The sequence below is a fragment of the Podarcis vaucheri genome (genome assembly GCF_965113315.1).
Source record: "Podarcis vaucheri genome assembly, chromosome: 1".
Lineage (NCBI taxonomy): Eukaryota > Metazoa > Chordata > Lepidosauria > Squamata > Lacertidae > Podarcis > Podarcis vaucheri.
The window spans coordinates 46,127,110-46,145,349 of NC_138759.1; the positions used below are offsets into that span (position 1 = coordinate 46,127,110).

An 18,240-nucleotide genomic window follows, 5' to 3' on the forward strand; every position below is an offset into this window, starting at 1 on the left:
ATGAAACTAAGGGCTTACACACACTTAACTTTCCACCGCTTTTCCAAAGCATGGTCTGTACCTTAGAATGCTGTGTTCAAGCAACCCCCCTTTTTTTGCCTTGTAAAAACCTGCTCTTTAAAGCTCAAGTGGAGCAAACGGCCATCTGCAGACAACTAGAATTGATGCTTCCTCCGACTGAGCTCGGACATGGAGCTTTCTAGTATGGACTTGTGCCTGGAAAGCGTGGTGCAAAAGGAAAGTGTGGATAAGCTCTAAATGGGCCTCTGCAGGTCATGTAAGACCAGCTTCCCATTCTCTGTGTTGTCCCAAGTGCATGATCTGCCTGTATGTGCAGCAGGAGGAGAGAAACAGATCTCTGTTGAGCCCAGAGGGCAACACACAGGTACTGCACCCACACTAGGTAAAAAACAACAACCTACCCCCTTGGTTTCTTTCTGATTCTTATTAACCAGGTATGATTTGTCAGAGAACATCTTTTAAACCAAAAATTTCAGTCAAATAGCTTCACACATAGAGGCTAGTCTATGTGAGAATACGTGGGATGCGGGTGGCGCTGTGGTCTAAACCACTGAGCGTCTTGGGCTTGCTGACCAGAAGGTCGGCGGTTCGAATCCCCGCGTTGGGGTGAGCTCCCGTTACTCTATCCCAGCTCCTCCAACCTAGCAGTTCGAAAGCATGCCAGTGCAAGTAGATAAATAGGTACCACTGCGGTGGGAAGGTAAATGGTGTTTCTGTGCACTCTGGCACTCATCACGGTCCTCCGTGCGCCAGTAGCGGTTTAGTCATGCTGGCCACATGACCTGGAAAACTGTCTGTGGACAAACGCCGATTCCCTTGACCTGAAAGCGAGATGAGGGTCACAACCCCATAGTCGCCTTTGAGTGGACTTAACCATTCAGGTGTCCTTTACCTTTTACCTTATGTGAGAATAAGTGGTTAAGCAAACACTGGCTAGTACCCCGGCTAGTTTAAGAATGGATTTTTTTTTTTACTCCCCTAATTCTAAGTCTAAGGCTGAAGCCCTAGACATCAGGTGTGGGGAACGTGATGTGTGCTCCAGTCGTCACTGAACTACAACTCCCATCATCCCTGGCCTTTGGCCATACTTGAAGTTGGAGGTGAGCAAAATATGGAGAGCCAAAAGCTCCCTACATCTGCTATACATACTTAATGCACTGAACCTGAAGGAACTTACACAGAATTACATCATAAAGGTGCTCTCCTATATACAGTGGTGCCTTGCAAGACGAAATTAATTCGTTCCGCAAGTTTTTTCTTCTTGCGAGTTTTTCGTCTTGCGAAGCACCGTTTCCCATAGGAATGCATTGAAAATCAATTAATGCGTTCCTATGGAAACCGCTTGCCAGGCTGGCGGTGCGGAGAAGGGCTTTTCTCCTCACCGCAAGCCTTCAGGACAGGTACGGGAACAGAGGGGAAGGGGCACAGCGCTTCTCCTCTGTTCCCGGGGCTTGCGGTGGGAGGAGGGTTTTTCCTCCCCACCGCCAACATTCAGAACAGCATTCAGGAGAGCCATCCAAAGGCTGGCACGGGGAGAAGGTCTCTCCGCCCCACCGCCAGCCTTCGGAGGAGCCTTCCGAAGCCTGGCGGCGGGAGGAGGTCTCTCCGCCCCACCGCCAGGCTTCGGAGGAGGTCCGAGGACAGTGGGGAAGACGCGCTGCGCTTCCCCGCTGTCCCGGAGATTTCCCTATGGGCTTTCGTCTTGCGAAGGAAGCCCATAGGGAAATTCGTTTTGCGAAGCGCCTCCAAAACGGAAAACCCTTTCGTCTAGTGGGTTTTCCGTCTTGCGAGGCGTTTGTCTTGCGGGGCACCACTGTATACCTATTTGCATGTAAGCCCCATTGTACGCAAAGCCACTCCTGACATACGAAGGGGGGGGTTGCAGGCTCACGCTCCATTCACACCCTCGCAGGGCTGGCTGCAGCCCCGCGGGACTTGGGGAATCCCGGGGTCATTAAGATTCATCATTCACCGCGCCAGCCAATCGGCTGGCGGCAGGGGTGGTACTTGTAAGGGGCATTTAAGGTCGGGGCAACCCACGCTCGCCCCTTTCTTTTCTTTCAGCAGCTGCGGTTTCCCACCCTCCCGCCCTTTAGGTTCTCATCTGGACTTTGCTATGGGCTTCGGCTGGGCGCAGCAAGGGGCCTGGTAGGAGTTTTTCCATTTGGCTAATTGGCTATATTTTGGAAGCCACTTGGTTTTCTCGCCTACCTCGTAGCAAAACATCACAACACCTTTGGTTTGGGGGGTTAGGCATTGGCAGGGGTATTATTATGCAAATGAGATGGGGGGAGGAACGCCATCACCTCCCCCAAATGTTGAAGGGTAGTTCGTTAAAGGACTCCGGGGGGCGTCGCCTCGTCCGAAACCTATGGAGGCTAGGGCCTAAAGCGCGCTCCCGAGTGGCAACCCCTCGGGGAGCGCAAAGGGATGTGCATCTCGGGGGCTCCCCCTGTTGGTGCTTAACCCTTCCCGGTTATACCGGTTAGTCTGATAGGGCCAATGCCTAAAGCCAATACTGCTCTTACCTGTAATCAATCAAGTTGTGGCCATTTTTCGCCCATTAACATAAATTCTGGTGTCCTGTGTCTTTATTTATTCCACCTTGGGAGGGGGCGGGAATCGCCACGCAATGGGACTTCTGAGTATACAGCTGTATTGCAAGGGCCATTGGCTTTGTGGACCTAACTGTGTAATAGTTTGGTTCTTGGGTATTATTTTCTGCTAATTTCCCCAAGATGTTTACTCGCTGCAGCATAAATGTAATGAAATGGCACAGAATCGTATAAATTCATAAAGCAGTCGAAAACACTCACTGCAATCAGCTGCCCACAGTATCACACAAAACAAGCAGAAGGTTTGACCCACCTATTTCCATCTCAGACCAAATGAGCCTTTTTACAAGCATAAAAGGGAGCTATGTTCTTCTCACAGATATACCACATGCAAGTGTATATATTTGCACATGTATAGGAAACTTGAAGTCAGATTAAATGTTAAAAATAAAATGCTAAGCAGTTAGAAGAACTGACCTCCGATTTTGATGCCAACGTTTGAGTATTTTAAATATTTGATTAGCTCTGAAAAGATAGTGGAATATTGACTAAGAGGCGACCATGACCGTATCATAGGCTAGGGTACCAGATATAATGCTAAATTTCTAGGCTATGGCTTTGTAAATATTATGGGTCAAGTTTCAGCCTAAAACCAGTATTTTATCCGTATGAGGATATGCAAAATATGTGATTTTTGTCATTCACATGTCATGGATTCCAAAGAGCTTCAAATGCAGAACACGTTATTTGATTTCCTTACTCTTTCCCCTCACCTTTGAAATCTTGAGTGCTGTATTTGTCCTTAATATTGATGGTCACATAGATGGGCAATGGATTCTGTCCATCTGTCAAAGATTCCCTCTGGTCTGAAAGCTTGTGGCAATCTTTCTAATTGTGAAGGGAGGAGGGAAACGTTACTTACAAAGCCATGGAACAGACACATGCAGTAACAACTGGCAAATCATCTTAGTGTTTAAACCAATGCCTAAAATAAACCTAAATCATAAAATATTAGAAGTGGAATGGGAATCCTGAGCTCATCTAGTCCAATTCCTGCTCTGGGTAGGAATCTTGTGACAGCAGCATCCTTGGCAGATGGACAACTGAGATTTAGTTCTAGTCATGCTGTCTGGAGCAACAGAGGAACAAACCCTGTCCCATCTTCGACAGTACAGGACAGGATATTTGTGATTAATTATCCTATATCCACATAACCTTCTCCAGGCTAAGTATACCCAGCTTTTTCAAACTGTTCCTCACAGTATTTGGATTCCAGATTCCTCATCATACTGGTTGCCCCCCTCTAAATGCACTGCAGTTTTCAAAGTCTTTCTTAAAATGTGCTGCCCAGTATTCCAGATGCTCTGACCAGTACAGAACAGAGTGGGATGATTGCTTCTCAATGGCTGGACACCGTGCTTCTGTTAATGCAGACCAACATCTTAATATCACCTGATTACCCCCCTGGCCACGAGTGGCTAAATCAGACACTTTATCCCAACAGAAGTGATGGTACAACAAGCCTTAGGTTAGTGAAATTTGTTCAGAAATGAAACCTGGATATATGTCTGTGCTGCACCCCTCACTCTGACCTCAACACGTTTATTGTAAATTCTGTTGAGATATTCCAGGAAATATATGGAGATCAGGGGCACCAGTAGCAATCCTGAGTGTATGCAAACATGTCACATTAATAAGGTTCTTTGGACATAGATTTGACCCCCCCCCCTTTTAGCATTTACATTATTGACATTCCACCCTGGAATGATCATCCTATAGATATTTTAAGTGCCTACCACCCTAATAATTTAACCTTAATATTTATCACGTTAGAGTCTCCTGGGGCGATTTTCAACTACCATGTCCGGTCAGTATAAGGATATCCATTGGCATAACAGGAATCTCCCCCCACAATAATAATAATAATCCCCATGTGTGCCCTTCCCAGATCTACTCCAGGGGGTTGGGAGAACTCCTAGAACAGATTTTGGAATGTGGAAGAACTCCTTGCAATGAAGGAACATTTAGAAGAGTTTGGATTTGGTATCCCGCTTTATCACTACCCTAAGGAGTCTCAAAGCGGCTAACAATCTCCTTTCCCTTCCTCCCCCACAACAAACACTCTGTGAGGTGAGTGAGGCTGAGAAACTTCAGAGAAGTGCGACTAGCCCAAGGTCACCCAGCAGCTGCATGTGGAGAAGGGAATCGAACCTGGTTCACCAGATTACGAGTCCACCGCTCTTAACCACTACACCACACTGGCTTTAATTGATGCTACATTGGATTCCACCCTGGTACCCCTGTACTATTTGCAGTTTCCTCCAGAATTCTCATAGCATTGGCAAATGTTTAGAACAAAAAGAAAGATTTGATACTGTACCCCATCATTTATCAGATACTCTATGACAAGCCCCCAGAGATCTATAAATGTTGTATTGTATCCTTCTTGTTTCCGTTGACTCAGCTGTTGATAATAATATTTCATGCGCTCCATGGTAAACATCTCCATCTTGCTCTTGGTCACTTGTTTCTTAGCCTCATTTATTTTTTCATCAAGATCTTTCTGGGACCAATAAGCATCTCTGTACAGGTGTGTCATGGCCCTGGGGAAAAACAAAACAAAAAGACGTAAACATTTTTATGACCTAAGCTATTAATAATAATATCTTTTCATCCATACTGTTATTGATAATAATTATGAATAATAATATCTCTTGATATTATAAGGCATGGGTAGGCAAACTAAGGCCCAGAGGCCGGATCCAGCCCAATCGTCTTCTAAATCCGGCCTGTGGATGGTCCGGGAATCAGCATGTTTTTACATGAGTAGAATGTGGACTTTTATTTAAAATGCATCTCTGGGTTATTTGTGGGGCAAAATATAGTCCGGCCCCCCACAAGGTCTGAGGGACAGTGGACCAGCCCCCTGCTGGAAAAGTTTGCTGACCCTTGTTATAAGGCATTGATATGAAATTAAAAGTGGCGTGCTGTGGCCTAAACTTTCAAGGGCAAAAAAAAAGGAAAAAGTAAGCACACAACCACACATATATGAAACACTGTATTCCACAAGTCAAAAATTCTAAGTCCAGGGCTAAGAGATCCATGCGTGCTGCACTTGGGTTCATACCACAGATTTGTATAAAGGCACTATGGTATTGGCAGGTGTGATCAGTATGTCATTTCTTCATTCATTAACAGTCCTAATTGATTTAAAAGACTCCACATGACGGTTCCACTTACCACGAAGTGCCAGACAAGCCAGACATGTACGTTACACAGTCTAGAAGATTTAATTTTTTTAGGCCCCTAATGCAGCCATATGTTGTTGTGAATGACCTTGTCCCACCTCCTGTTGTCATGACTGCCACCACTGGAACCTGTATGGCACACAGGCATAAGAAATCAATATATAACTACCGCAGGATGAAACATTTAGGAGGATGGAAGTTAAAACACAGCGGCTTACAATACAGTTGTTGTATTAATGGCGTACCTTCTACACAGGTGAGAAGATGAATGGTTGCAATTTAAGGCTGCATATCTATGCATGTTTATGTGGAAGAAGGTTCCACAGAAGCCGTGTTTAATGAGTTTAATGAGTTTACTCTCAGGAAAATGTGCATAGGCCTTAGGAACTGTAGTGTTTAATTCACTATCACAAAGGGGTTTCAAAAGAGCTAAACCCTGGAAGAATAAAGTTGGCCTGCTTGACACAGATATCTGTAACTATTTTAGCTCAGTGGAGAAACGTGTTTAGGATTATAGCCTAAGCCATAATGACAGGTCTTGGCTAGTGTTAGTCCTGGCAAACTGCCAATTGTTAGGGCTTGCACAGCTCAAGCCCTGAGGATCAGCTGATAGCTGGGACTTGCATAGCTCAATGCGTGTTACTTTGCAAACCTAGATAACCAGCTTGTGCTTTTTAAACCCTGATGACAGGCTGATTGGCTGTGTGGGTACCAGGAGACTTAAATATCTACCGGTACATCACTGGCTTAAGCTATTGTAGAATGTGGCCAATCCACTTTATTTAGTTAATGTGCCTTCAAAATTTTTTAAAACCCCACACATTTTTAGGGAAGTGATACATAGTACATACCATTCGGTAAGCCAAGAATTAGAATATTGCATTCACAGTTGGCAGTGGGTGGCATTACCCCATTTGGAAATTCTAAGGTGGTGAAATGATGGCCAGAGATGCTTTATACAACATAGGCAGCTACTTGTGAGATACAGTGGTACCTCAGGTTACATACGCTTCAGGTTACATACTCTTCAGGTTACAGACTCTGCTAAGAACTTTGCTTCAGGATAAGAACAGAAATCGTGCTCTGGCAGTGCGGCAGCAGCGGGAGGCCCCATTAGCTAAAGTGGTGCTTCAGATTAAGAACAGTTTCAGGTTAAGAACGGACCTCCAGAACGAATTAAGTACTGTATTTTTCGCTCTATATGACGCACCAGACCACAAGACGCACCTAGTTTTTGGAGGAGGAAAACAAGAAAAAAAATATTCTGAATCTCAGAAGCCAGAACAGCAAGAGGAATCGCTATGCAGTGAAAGCAGCAATCCCTCTTGCTGTTCTGGCTTCTGGGATAGCTGCACAGCCTGCATTCGTTCCATACGACACACACACATTTCCCCATTACTTTTTAGGAGGGAAAAAGTGAGTCTTATAGAGCAAAAAATACGGTACTTAACCCGAGGTACCACTGTATCCCAGTCAACTGCTGGAAACAATGAATGCACCAGTACACCAAAACACCAGCACTGGACAAAAATTGTGAAACACTTGCCAGTGAGTGCTCCAATTGGAGAACAGCCTTTACCAAAGGTGTCATGGGCTTTGAAGACATTCAAACTCAGGATGTAAGGGAGAAATGTGCTAAGAGGAAGGCACGCTTGGCAAATCCACACCGTGATCAATTCCCACCTGGAAACCAATGTCCCCACTGTGGAAGGACGTGTGGATCCAGAATTGGCCTCCTCAGTCACTTATGGACTCATTGTTAAAACTGTGTTTATGGAAGACAATGTTACTCGGCTACGAGTGATCGCCAAAGAAGAAGAAGAACATAAAATACAATGGTCTCGCAATTACAAAGGTGGAATGTGGCAAGATAATAAATTCCACATGATAATAAATTTACCCTTAGCATAAATCAGCATCCCATTTCACATACCTCATGATCTTGCAAGTCATAATTTAGTTGGAGAACCTGCTTCAGAGCCTGAGCAACATGTCTCCTCCGTTTGTGTAAGAACTCTTCTTCCTGTGGGCATATGTCATATCCCAAGCGCACATCGAGGTCTGCTGGGCAGGAACAATGACTAGAACATACACAGGCATTATATATAGATATCTTATCCAAATATATGAGAAATCTTAGGATTTTATCAAGCAGAAATATAACAGAATAGATTACTGCTTGGGATCATTCAACATCATATTATGGGAAATAACCATAGACAATTCAGTTATTGTCCTGCCCCAACTGCGCATTGTGTTATTTGATAGATTGGCCCCTGGACTCCATATTTAAAACTGGTCTACTTTTCACATTGTTGAGAAACTGATTAAACCTTAGTATTTTTTTCAGGCATTAATGCTGAATCCTAATCCTGTTTAGTCTAATTTCAGCAGAAGGTGGAGGGGGGAAGGAGCCCCCACTTAGCTTTGTTTACTGCCATTCCATAACATTTATTTTATCTTGCTCATAGTCAAACTTCTATACAGCTAAGTATTTGATCACCTGCTTTTGTAAGTTGTTTGCTGTGCACGTTATTAATAAAATTGGGTTATTTGAGTTTATTTGGCATAGATAGACACATAGCCTAATGTGTGTTGAGGCTATTTCACACAATAGCATACTGAATGCCCAGAAAGGTTTTTTAGAATACTGTTTTATTGTTTATATAACTTTTAAAATTTATAAGAATATTTTTATTTTCTGATGACTGCACATCACACATGATTTACTTTTGTTTTATTTTTGTTTTGTCTTGTATTTTATTCTGTGAACTGCCCTGAAATCTTTTGGGGTAGGAGGGTATATAAATTTAATAAATAAATAAACAAGGTAGCTTGCCGTTAAAACTGCAGTTTCACAGTAAAACCACAGCTTCAGTCAAAGATAATAGACACAAGTATGGCAGATGCCATTCTAAAAAATCTTAAAATGACAGCATTATTTACTTGGCAGGAAGTGGGGTGTTAGGATTGCTCTGAAACATTATCCTGTGTTGCATGTTATATTCCCTGGATTCCCTTTATCAGGCTAATAAAATGAATATGTTATGTACTGAAGTTCTCACCCTGGGCCAGCAGGGGGATACTGTAGATAGTTATGCAAATGAAGGATCGAAAATGACGTTCAGTGATTGGATAGTTTTAGAAAATGGCAACAGTTACATTGTTCTGGAGCTTTATATAAGCAGGCTGACTGAGCTCCTCAGATCAGTTCTGTTCCAGCTTACAAATAAAGAGCTGCTTTGGAAGAATCGCTGTGTTGTCTGATATGTTCGCGCACAACTTAACAGAATACAATATTCTAATCATGTTCTGGCAACTGTCAAAGATCAAATGTGGTGTTTAAATACCTTTCCCCCCTCAAAAAACCACTTGTAACTGGATTTGTAATGGCTTTTAGTCAAATGCAATAAATGATTGATTGATTGATTGATTGGGGGGGAAACCACATAAGAGCATCCAAAATTATGAGAGGCAACTTATTTCATATTGTCACTACAAAAAATTAATCATTAAGGATACTTACCAGTCATCTACTTGCACATGCAAATTGTACTTTTTCTTCTGAAAAGCAGGAAGTAAATGTCACATAGGGCAATCATAATTTAATATTACTACACAGCTAAATGACTAAACAACAACAACAACAACTCTCATTCCAATTGTTTGAAGTGAAGGACTAGATGTAAAAACCCCACCTTCTCTCTCACACACAGAAGTTGACTGAAGTTGTGATTAAATATTACTTCAGCACTGGCAATACTTTTTTTTTTTTTTGAGATGTTTACACTGTTGTGGAGAAAGATGTCCTGATTATGTGGTGAGCCACTTCACATAAACAGGCTACCATAAGATAATATGGTATTTCTCACAGGAAGAAAAAAACTCTGGAAAATGGCTCCACATAGTGGCCACAGATTGCTTAAGGAACTGAATTTCTGAGAACTCTACTGTGAATGAACTTGATCTGCACCTCCTAGACTAATGTGAAGATCAGAACATAATTATTCTCAATCCTCATAATTATGGTTCTCTCTCTCTCTCTCTCTCTCTCTCTCACACACACACACACACACACACACACACACACACACACACTGGCCACATGACCCGGAAGCTGTCTGCGGACAAATGCCAGCTCCCTTGGCCTATAGAGCGAGATGAGCGCCCAACCCCAGAGTGGTCCGCAACTGGCCCAGCGGTCAGGGGCACCTTTACCTTTACACACACAAACACACAAACAAACATACACACACACACACACACACACACATGTTAAAGTGTGCATTTTTGGATACGATATATTTAGAAATTCATACATTGAAATAAATACATATTTAAATTTGGATTTTAGTACAGTTTTTTTAAACAACAACAACAAACAAACAAACCACAAATTGATGGAGAAATGGGGTGAGCGCACACATGCAAAACTGACTAGAAATGGCTTTATTTTTTCAACCTGAATATGTAAGCTGCTCTCTTTTTCCTACCTCACACTGGGAAGGGGACACGCTGTGGCTTCAGGTCAATTTCAGCCCACAACTTGCAGCCAATTTTGCATGAATATGGCTTAGATGTGCTTCCCTACGGGGAGCAGGGTATGGCTTTAGGTCAGTGGGACCATGCATACTTGCGGCATTTACTACTTGCAGCACACCACAATACTGTTTGCTGCTGGTTAATGTTAAAATGCACTTGTGAAATCACTTACATTTACTCAGAGACTTAATCAATATAGTCACATGGGATGGAGAAACAATTTTGCGTGCCCCTCCCCCTTCCCAAGAGAGTGCATGCTTACTTTTTGCTGCCTTGCAAATGTGACACATACAGAGTTAATATCCCAGTTGTTGTGTTGTTGTTGTTTTAAAAATACTCTGGCCCAATGGTTTCCTTCTATAGATTTTAATTTTTGTTACCCAGACAAAAAAAGTGTATGTGCACACATCATTTTCTCTTGGGGAGGAGGAATTCCAGGTTGTATTTTGTTTTGTGATGTAACTGATGCCCTCTATCCCAATTTGCTTTTCAATCCATCTCATAATTCTCAACTTCTCCTCCTTATATATTCCAACTATGTAAGGGAGTGTGGGGACCTCTGTGTGAGAGATTGCTCAGGGTAGGTTTATTTGCAGATGTGGATTGCGATTGCCCCCACCCATTTCAATGTAACAGCACCCCTGTGGCGATAGCTGAGACTTGTACACTTTCAAAAAAGTTGGAGGTTGATAGCTTTTCCTAAAATAGAAAGAATCCAGAAAGTTCTTGTGTCAAAGCTCAAAGGAGAAAACAGGCAGAGTGCTTGATGACAAAAAGTACTTGAAACTTGTTGCTGTACAGAAAGGTGGATGTCATCTGCCATCTTACTGCAGCCCTGCCCTAAGCAGTTAAGCTGCAGCAATGCAGCTACAGAGTCTGGAGGGCATCTCCATGGTTCTTCCTTATCACAAAGACCACTACTGAAACTATCTAGCCTCTGGGCCCCAGTTAGTTTATAATCTGAAGCATTAACCTTTGGACTCAGCCCTGGTATGAGCCAAGTCTTATAAAAGTTACTATTAAAAGGGACTACATTTTAATCCTTCGGAGTTCGTTCATTCATACATTCCACAAGGTAGAACAGTGGAAGCACCCAGAATGTCTTATGCCATTCCCATGGGATTCCCTAGGATTTTGAGTGGACAGAAGCAAGCTTGCTTCAAGAAGAAAAGGTCGCCTCTTCAATAGGAACCTATAAAGTGCTTTCCAGAATCCTCAGGTTCTGGGGAGGCAGGTAGAATTACCTCAGGGTTTGATTGTAATGAGCCATCCTTGTTTTCCACCATAATTGTTGCCATATCAACTCAGTCTAGGAATTATTTGCTACTGGTTTAATACTTTCAGAATGCTACTACTGAAAAATGGCACTCACCTCCACTATTGGTACTTTCTCTCCCATGGGCAGGGAATTCAACATGACAGGTAGAACATTGGTTTTGGTGCTATAAGAACAGGTAAACTGAGGAAAAGGAGAAATATTGGGTGAAATTGAATGCAGCACTAAATAGGGTATGCACACGGAATGGGGTCCAGTAGCACAACATGACTTCCTCACCTCTCCTTCTCCTGTATCCCCCAAACCTATTCTTTGGTTCCCTCACCATCCAGAGTAGATTTAGGGCATGGGGAGGTGCAGAGGAGGGAGGCAAGGAGGAAATAATAATAATAATAATATAATAATAATAATAATAATAATTTATTATTTATACCCCGCCCATCTGGCTGGGCCTCCCCAGCCACTCTGGGCGGCTTCCATAGAAACCAAAAATACAATAAAATATCAAACGTTAAAAACTTCCCTGAACAGGGCTGCCTTAAGATGTCTCCTGAATGTCAGGTAGTTGTTTATCGCTTTGACATCTGCTGGAAGGGCGTTCCACAGAGCGGGCGCCACTACCGAGAAGGCCCTCTGCCTGGTTCCCTGTAGCTTTGCTTCTCGCAATGAGGGAACCGCCAGAAGGCCCTCAGCGCTGGACCTCAGTGTCCGGGCAGAATGATGGGGGTGGAGACGCTCCTTCAGGTATACTGGACCGAGGCCGTTTAGGGCTTTAAAGGTCAGCAGCAACACTTTGAATTGTGCTCGGAAACGTACTGGGAGCCAATGCAGGTCTTTCAAGACTGGTGTTATATGGTCTCGGCGGCCGCCCCCAGTCACCAGTCTAGCTGCCGCATTCTGGATTAGTTGTAGTTTCCGAGTCACCTTCAAAGGTAGCCCCACGTAGAGTGCATTGCAGTAGTCCAAGCGGGAGATAACCAGAGCATGCACCACTCTGGCGAGACAGTCCGCAGGCAGATAGGGTCTCAGCCTATGTACCAGATGGAGCTGGTAAACAGCTGTCCTGGACACAGATTTGACCTGTGCCTCCATGGACAGCTGTGAGTCCAAAATGACTCCCAGGCTGCGCACCTGGTCCTTCAGGGGCACAGTTACCCCATTCAGGACCAGGGAATCCTCCACACCTGCCCGCCTCCTGTCCCCCCAAAACAGTACTTCTGTCTTGTCAGGATTCAACCTCATGTCCCATAGTGCCAGCAGATCTTTTTCTGTGCATGCAACAATTTCGCTGAATCCCACCTGATCACCCTGGTCAAAAAAACCTTGTACTGTTTTCTTCTGAAGGGAAACTTTTATGGTTTCAATTATTAAAATCAGTTGACTTACAGGATTATAGTGTGTCTTCTTTGGTAGCATAATGTCCATTGCAGGATCCTTGTACTTGACATAGTGGAACGTAGTGGGGCATGGCGGTATAATGAGAGCATCCGAACCCATCTTAAAACAGTGAGTGCCTTCGCAGGAACCTTTCACTGAAAGCGCAAGGTCTTTCTCTAAAGACAGGGGACAAAGCATGAAGAGAAACCTGCCATTGCATTTGTTTTCACAATGAACAATTTTGGATGAACACATTTAATTTTAAAAGAAACCACTTGGGAAAGGGAAAGCATTAGCTCTCAAACCACTCAGCACATCAGGAGGAAAGTGCACTGCGAAGTTCTCCAACATGTGGACTAGGATTAGTCATTAAATCAAGGATGGGTAACCTGTGGCCCTCCAGGTGCTCTTGGATCTCCCATTATCCCTGGTCATTAGCCAACAACACTGGAAGGGCCCCAGTTCCCTATCCCTGCTTTAAATGGATCTGACAATGTGCACCTGTCTTCAGGGCTACCATGGTATTACCAGGTATTATGCTGGAAAACTAATTTCGGTCTGGAGGAAAGTGTTGCATTATGTTCATGAACACTTGCTTGGATTAAGTGTTCTACTGACCACCAAAAGAGAAAAGAAAATTATAATACTGCAAGCCTCCTTCAGATTTGCTGTTGTCTATTGTTTTTGTCCAAGCAGATAGAATTCAGGTAAACCATCTTGCTCATTAGTTGAAGAAGGGGGCAGGAAAAAGGCAGGGCACATAACCGAGGGCTATGTTCTACCTCCACAGTTGAAGGAAGCATGCTTCTGAATACCAGTAAACGGAAACTGCAGAAACAGAGAGTGCCGTCGCACTCAGGTCCTGCTTGCAGGCTTCCCATTGGCAGCTGGTTGACCACTGTGAGAACAGGTTATAGAATCATAGAATCATAGAATCATAGAATCATAGAGCTGGAAGAGACCACAAGGGCCATCGAGTCCAACCCCCTGCCAAGCAGGAAACACCATCAGAGCACTCCTGACATATGGTTGTCAAGCCTCTGCTTAAAGACCTCCAAAGTAGGAGACTCCACCACACTCCTTGGCAGCAAATTCCACTGTCGAACAGCTCTTACTGTCAGGAAGTTCTTCCTAATGTTTAGGTGGAATCTTCTTTCTTGTAGTTTGGTTCCATTGTTCCGTGTCCGCTTCTCTGGAGCAGCAGAAAACAACTTTTCTCCCTCCTCTATGTGACATCCTTTTATATATTTGAACATGGCTATCATGTCACCCCTTAACCTCCTCTTCTCCAGGCTAAACATGCCCAGCTCCCTTAACCGTTCCTCATAAGGCATCGTTTCCAGGCCTTTGACCATTTTGGTTGCCCTCTTCTGGACACGTTCCAGTTTGTCAGTGTCCTTCTTGAATTGTGGTGCCCAGAACTGGACACAGTACTCCAGGTGAGGTCTGACCAGAGCAGAATACAGTGGCACTATTACTTCCCTTGATCTAGATGCTATACTCCTATTGATGCAGCCCAGAATTGCATTGGCTTTTTTAGCTGCCGCGTCACACTGTTGACTCATGTCAAGTTTGTGGTCAACCAAGACTCCTAGATCCTTTTCACATGTACTGCTCTCAAGCCAGGTGTCACCCATCTTGTATTTGTGCCTCTCATTTTTTTTGCCCAAGTGCAATACTTTACATTTCTCCCTGTTAAAATTCATCTTGTTTGTTTTGGCCCAGTTCTCTAATCTGTCAAGGTCGTTTTGAAGTGTGATCCTGTCCTCTGGGGTGTTAGCCACCCCTCCCAGTTTGGTGTCATCTGCAAATTTGATCAGGATGCCCTTGAGTCCATCATCCAAGTCGTTGATAAAGATGTTGAATAAGACCGGGCCCAAGACAGAACCCTGTGGCACCCCACTAGTCACTCTTCTCCAGGATGAAGAGGAACCATTGATGAGCACTCTTTGGGTTCGGTCAGTCAGCCAGTTACAAATCCACTGAGTGGTAGCATAGTCAAGACTGCATTTTACCAGTTTCTTTACAAGAATATCATGGGGCACCTTGTCAAATGCCTTGCTGAAATCAAGGTAGGCTATATCCACTGCATTCCCTTCATCTACCAGGCTTGTAATTCTGTCAAAAAACGAGATCAGGTTAGTCTGACATGACTTATTTTTCAGAAATCCATGCTGACTATTGGTGATCACAGCATTCCTTTCTAGGTGCGCACAGACTGTTTGCTTAATGATCTGCTCCAGAATCTTCCCTGGTATTGATGTCAGACTGACTGGGCGGTAATTATTTGGGTCCTCTCTTTCCCCCTTTTTGAAAATAGGGACCACATTTGCCCTCCTCCAGTCTGCCGGGACTTCGCCTGTTCTCCAGGAATTCTCAAAGATGACTGCCAGTGGTTCTGAGATCACATCTGCCAGTTCTTTTAATACTCTTGGATGCAGTTCATCTGGCCCTGGAGACTTGAATACATCTAAACTGGCCAAGTATTCTTGTACTATCTCCTTAGTTATTCTGGGCTGTGTTTCCTTTGCTGAATCATTTGCTCCAAATTCTTCAGGTCGGGCATTGTTTTCCTTATCGGAGAAGACTGAGGCAAAGAAGGCATTGAGGAGTTCAGCCCTTTCTGTGTCCCCTGTTTGCATTTCACCATCTTCTCCTCTGAGTGACCCCACTGTTTCTTTGTTCTTCCTTTTGCTACGAACATACCCATAAAAGCCTTTTTTGTTGCTTTTAACCTCTCTAGCAAGCCTGAGTTCATTCTGTGCTTTAGCTTTTCTGACTTTGTGTCTACACGTGCTGGCTATTTGTTTGAATTCCTCTTTGGTGGTTTCCCCCCTTTTCCATTTTTTTGTACACATCCTTTTTAAATCTTAACTCAGTTAAAAGTTCTTTAGATAGCCACCCAGGCTTCTTTAGGCACCTTCCATATTTCCGTCTCATAGGTATTGCCTGACGTTGTGCTTTTAGTATCTCCCTCTTAACAAACTCCCAGTCATCATGAACTCCCTTTCCTTTTAGTATTTCTGTCCATGGGATCTCACCCAGCACTTCCCTAAGTTTTATGAAGTCGGCTTTCTTAAAGTCAAGAAATTGAGTCCTAGTATGCTTGGCTGCTCCTTTCCGCTGTATAGTAAACTTCAGAAGAGCATGATCACTCGCGCCTAATGATCCTTCCACTTCTACCCCACTAACCAGGTCATCAACATTGGTTAGGACCAGATCTAAAATGGATGTTCCTCTTGTTGCTTCTCCCACTTTCTGGACAATGAAGTTGTCTGCAAGGCCAGTGAGGAATCTGTTTGACCTTATGCTCTTGGCTGAGTTTGACATCCAACAAATATCCGGGTAATTGAAGTCCCCCATTACTACTATCTCCCTTCCTTTTGCATGCTTGGTCATCTGTTCCAGGAAGGCATCATATCCACCCTCCACTTCACACTCCAGTATGGCATAGCAAAAACATTCTGCTCATCCCCTCCCCACAACGCAGCCAGGTTCTGGACAGCCTACTTCAAGTCACTGTATCCCATCTTTAGTACACCTCCCTTTTGGAACAGCAATAATGCACTGGCCTGATTGGCTCTCAGCTTGCAAGTAATAATAGTATCAGCACCATAATGACTGGAAAGTACCTCATAAAGCAAAAACAACTTCCCAGACGCTTTGGCACTTGTGCACAAAGGTACCTTTGCAACCCTCACAGTGAGGGCTGCACAGACAATGCTGTTCTCATTTGTTCTCCTCTATAATGTTAGTGAAATGCCCACAAAGAGGCTAGAATATTGTAATGTGCTCATAAAGATGGGCTGTACCCACTACTGAGTGAGCAGTGGTCCAACTGCCCTTCTCAGGTGACTTTGCCCCACTTTTCCCTCAGCTCCTCCTTACTGTCTAGTAGGTGTTCCAGGCCTGCTAAAGATGCCTAGCGGGCTGAATTGCTGTTTTGAAATCTGAAACCTGGGAGAGTTTGGGAAGCTGGAGCATGACATTTTCAGGCAAAAGTCAATAGGGTAAAGGAAAATGATTGCTCTACTCTAGCTTGTAATACTCTAGCAGCCATTCATTCTGAACTACAAGGTCCTCCCCCCCCCCACTTTTTATTGCTGTCCCTATGGAAATGTAGCATTGCCCTCCAATGAAAGATCACAGTTTATTTCATGTAGGGTCTATTACCTTCTTCTTGTGCTTCTCAGCTTTCAGAAAGCACTTCCATGGTGTTGATTAAGGAAAGCAGAATTTGCTAGACTTGCTTGCATTGGGTCTGGTTTAGTCTGTATATCAGTATCAGAGGTTAATAAATCCCCCTTCTTTACCACAACACAAATAAACTCACTTGATTTACGGGGCTTCTTCTGGTCCACCTCTGCTTTCAATTCGCAAACCTCACGACACTGTAGCAGAAATGAGCAAAAAACAAAATTAACAGGGATCAGCTGGAATTGGCAGTTTTTGTTACACTGCATGTTATACTTGAGGTTCAGCTAATTTATATCCAAATATCACTCTTGCTTGAGTACCGTTAAAAGCCAATATAGGAACCTTCAATTACTATTGGGCATTATAATTTTACACTGATCATTGTAATTTTTTGCAAGCCTGTACTTACTGAAGATGTTGAATTTTAACCCTGTCTCAAACAACATTTGGATATCAATTGGCTGAACTCTTAGAAGACGTAGCGTAAGAAAATATGCTACTAAGGAAGGCTGCCAAGCTGAAATGTGTTTGGCATTGGCATTCCAGAAAATCTGACTGATGAGCATTAGGAAGATTGTATATTAGCATTTTAGTTATCTAAAGAGCAGCATTGAAGAAGCATAAGCACAACCCATGTACTGTATAGAGGGGGTTTCATTATATCCATATTATTGTATGGTTCTCCATATGTTGTGGAAATGTTATTTTGACTTTTGGTATCTGCTTTAGTTATTATGTTACAGAGTTCTTATATTCGTTATTCAAATTTCTGGAATTTTGTATCCCCCCCCTCTATATTTTTTACTAGAAGCAGGTGGTCCTTAAGAATTGTTTGGAAGCAATCCCACTTAATGGGATCTTGAAGGGCTTGAGTGTTGATTTTGCGCCTTGGTTTCCTTCCTTGAAGCCTGCGTTGAGGTATAATCTTGATAACCACACTGGAGCATATTAGTCAGTAATTTGTCCAGCAGTCGTTGGCGCTCGTCATAACAAATGTCCCCACTGTGGAAGGATGTGTGGGTCC

At 43.6% G+C, this 18,240-nt stretch overlaps 1 protein-coding gene across 1 annotated transcript in view; it reads right to left on the minus strand.

Moving 5' to 3' along the window:
* LOC309541637 (cytosolic phospholipase A2 epsilon-like) overlaps positions 1-18,240 on the minus strand; it is a 53,760-nt gene that overhangs the window by 10,054 nt on the left and 25,466 nt on the right. The window contains exons 8-15 of the mRNA XM_082239717.1: positions 17,353-17,410; positions 13,029-13,195; positions 11,739-11,825; positions 9,351-9,388; positions 7,758-7,905; positions 5,817-5,953; positions 4,957-5,179; positions 3,350-3,464 (exon numbers count right to left, since the gene is read on the minus strand). Of these exons, the coding sequence (XP_082095843.1) occupies positions 3,350-3,464; positions 4,957-5,179; positions 5,817-5,953; positions 7,758-7,905; positions 9,351-9,388; positions 11,739-11,825; positions 13,029-13,195; positions 17,353-17,410 (973 nt within the window). The remainder of the gene's footprint in view (positions 1-3,349; positions 3,465-4,956; positions 5,180-5,816; positions 5,954-7,757; positions 7,906-9,350; positions 9,389-11,738; positions 11,826-13,028; positions 13,196-17,352; positions 17,411-18,240) is intronic.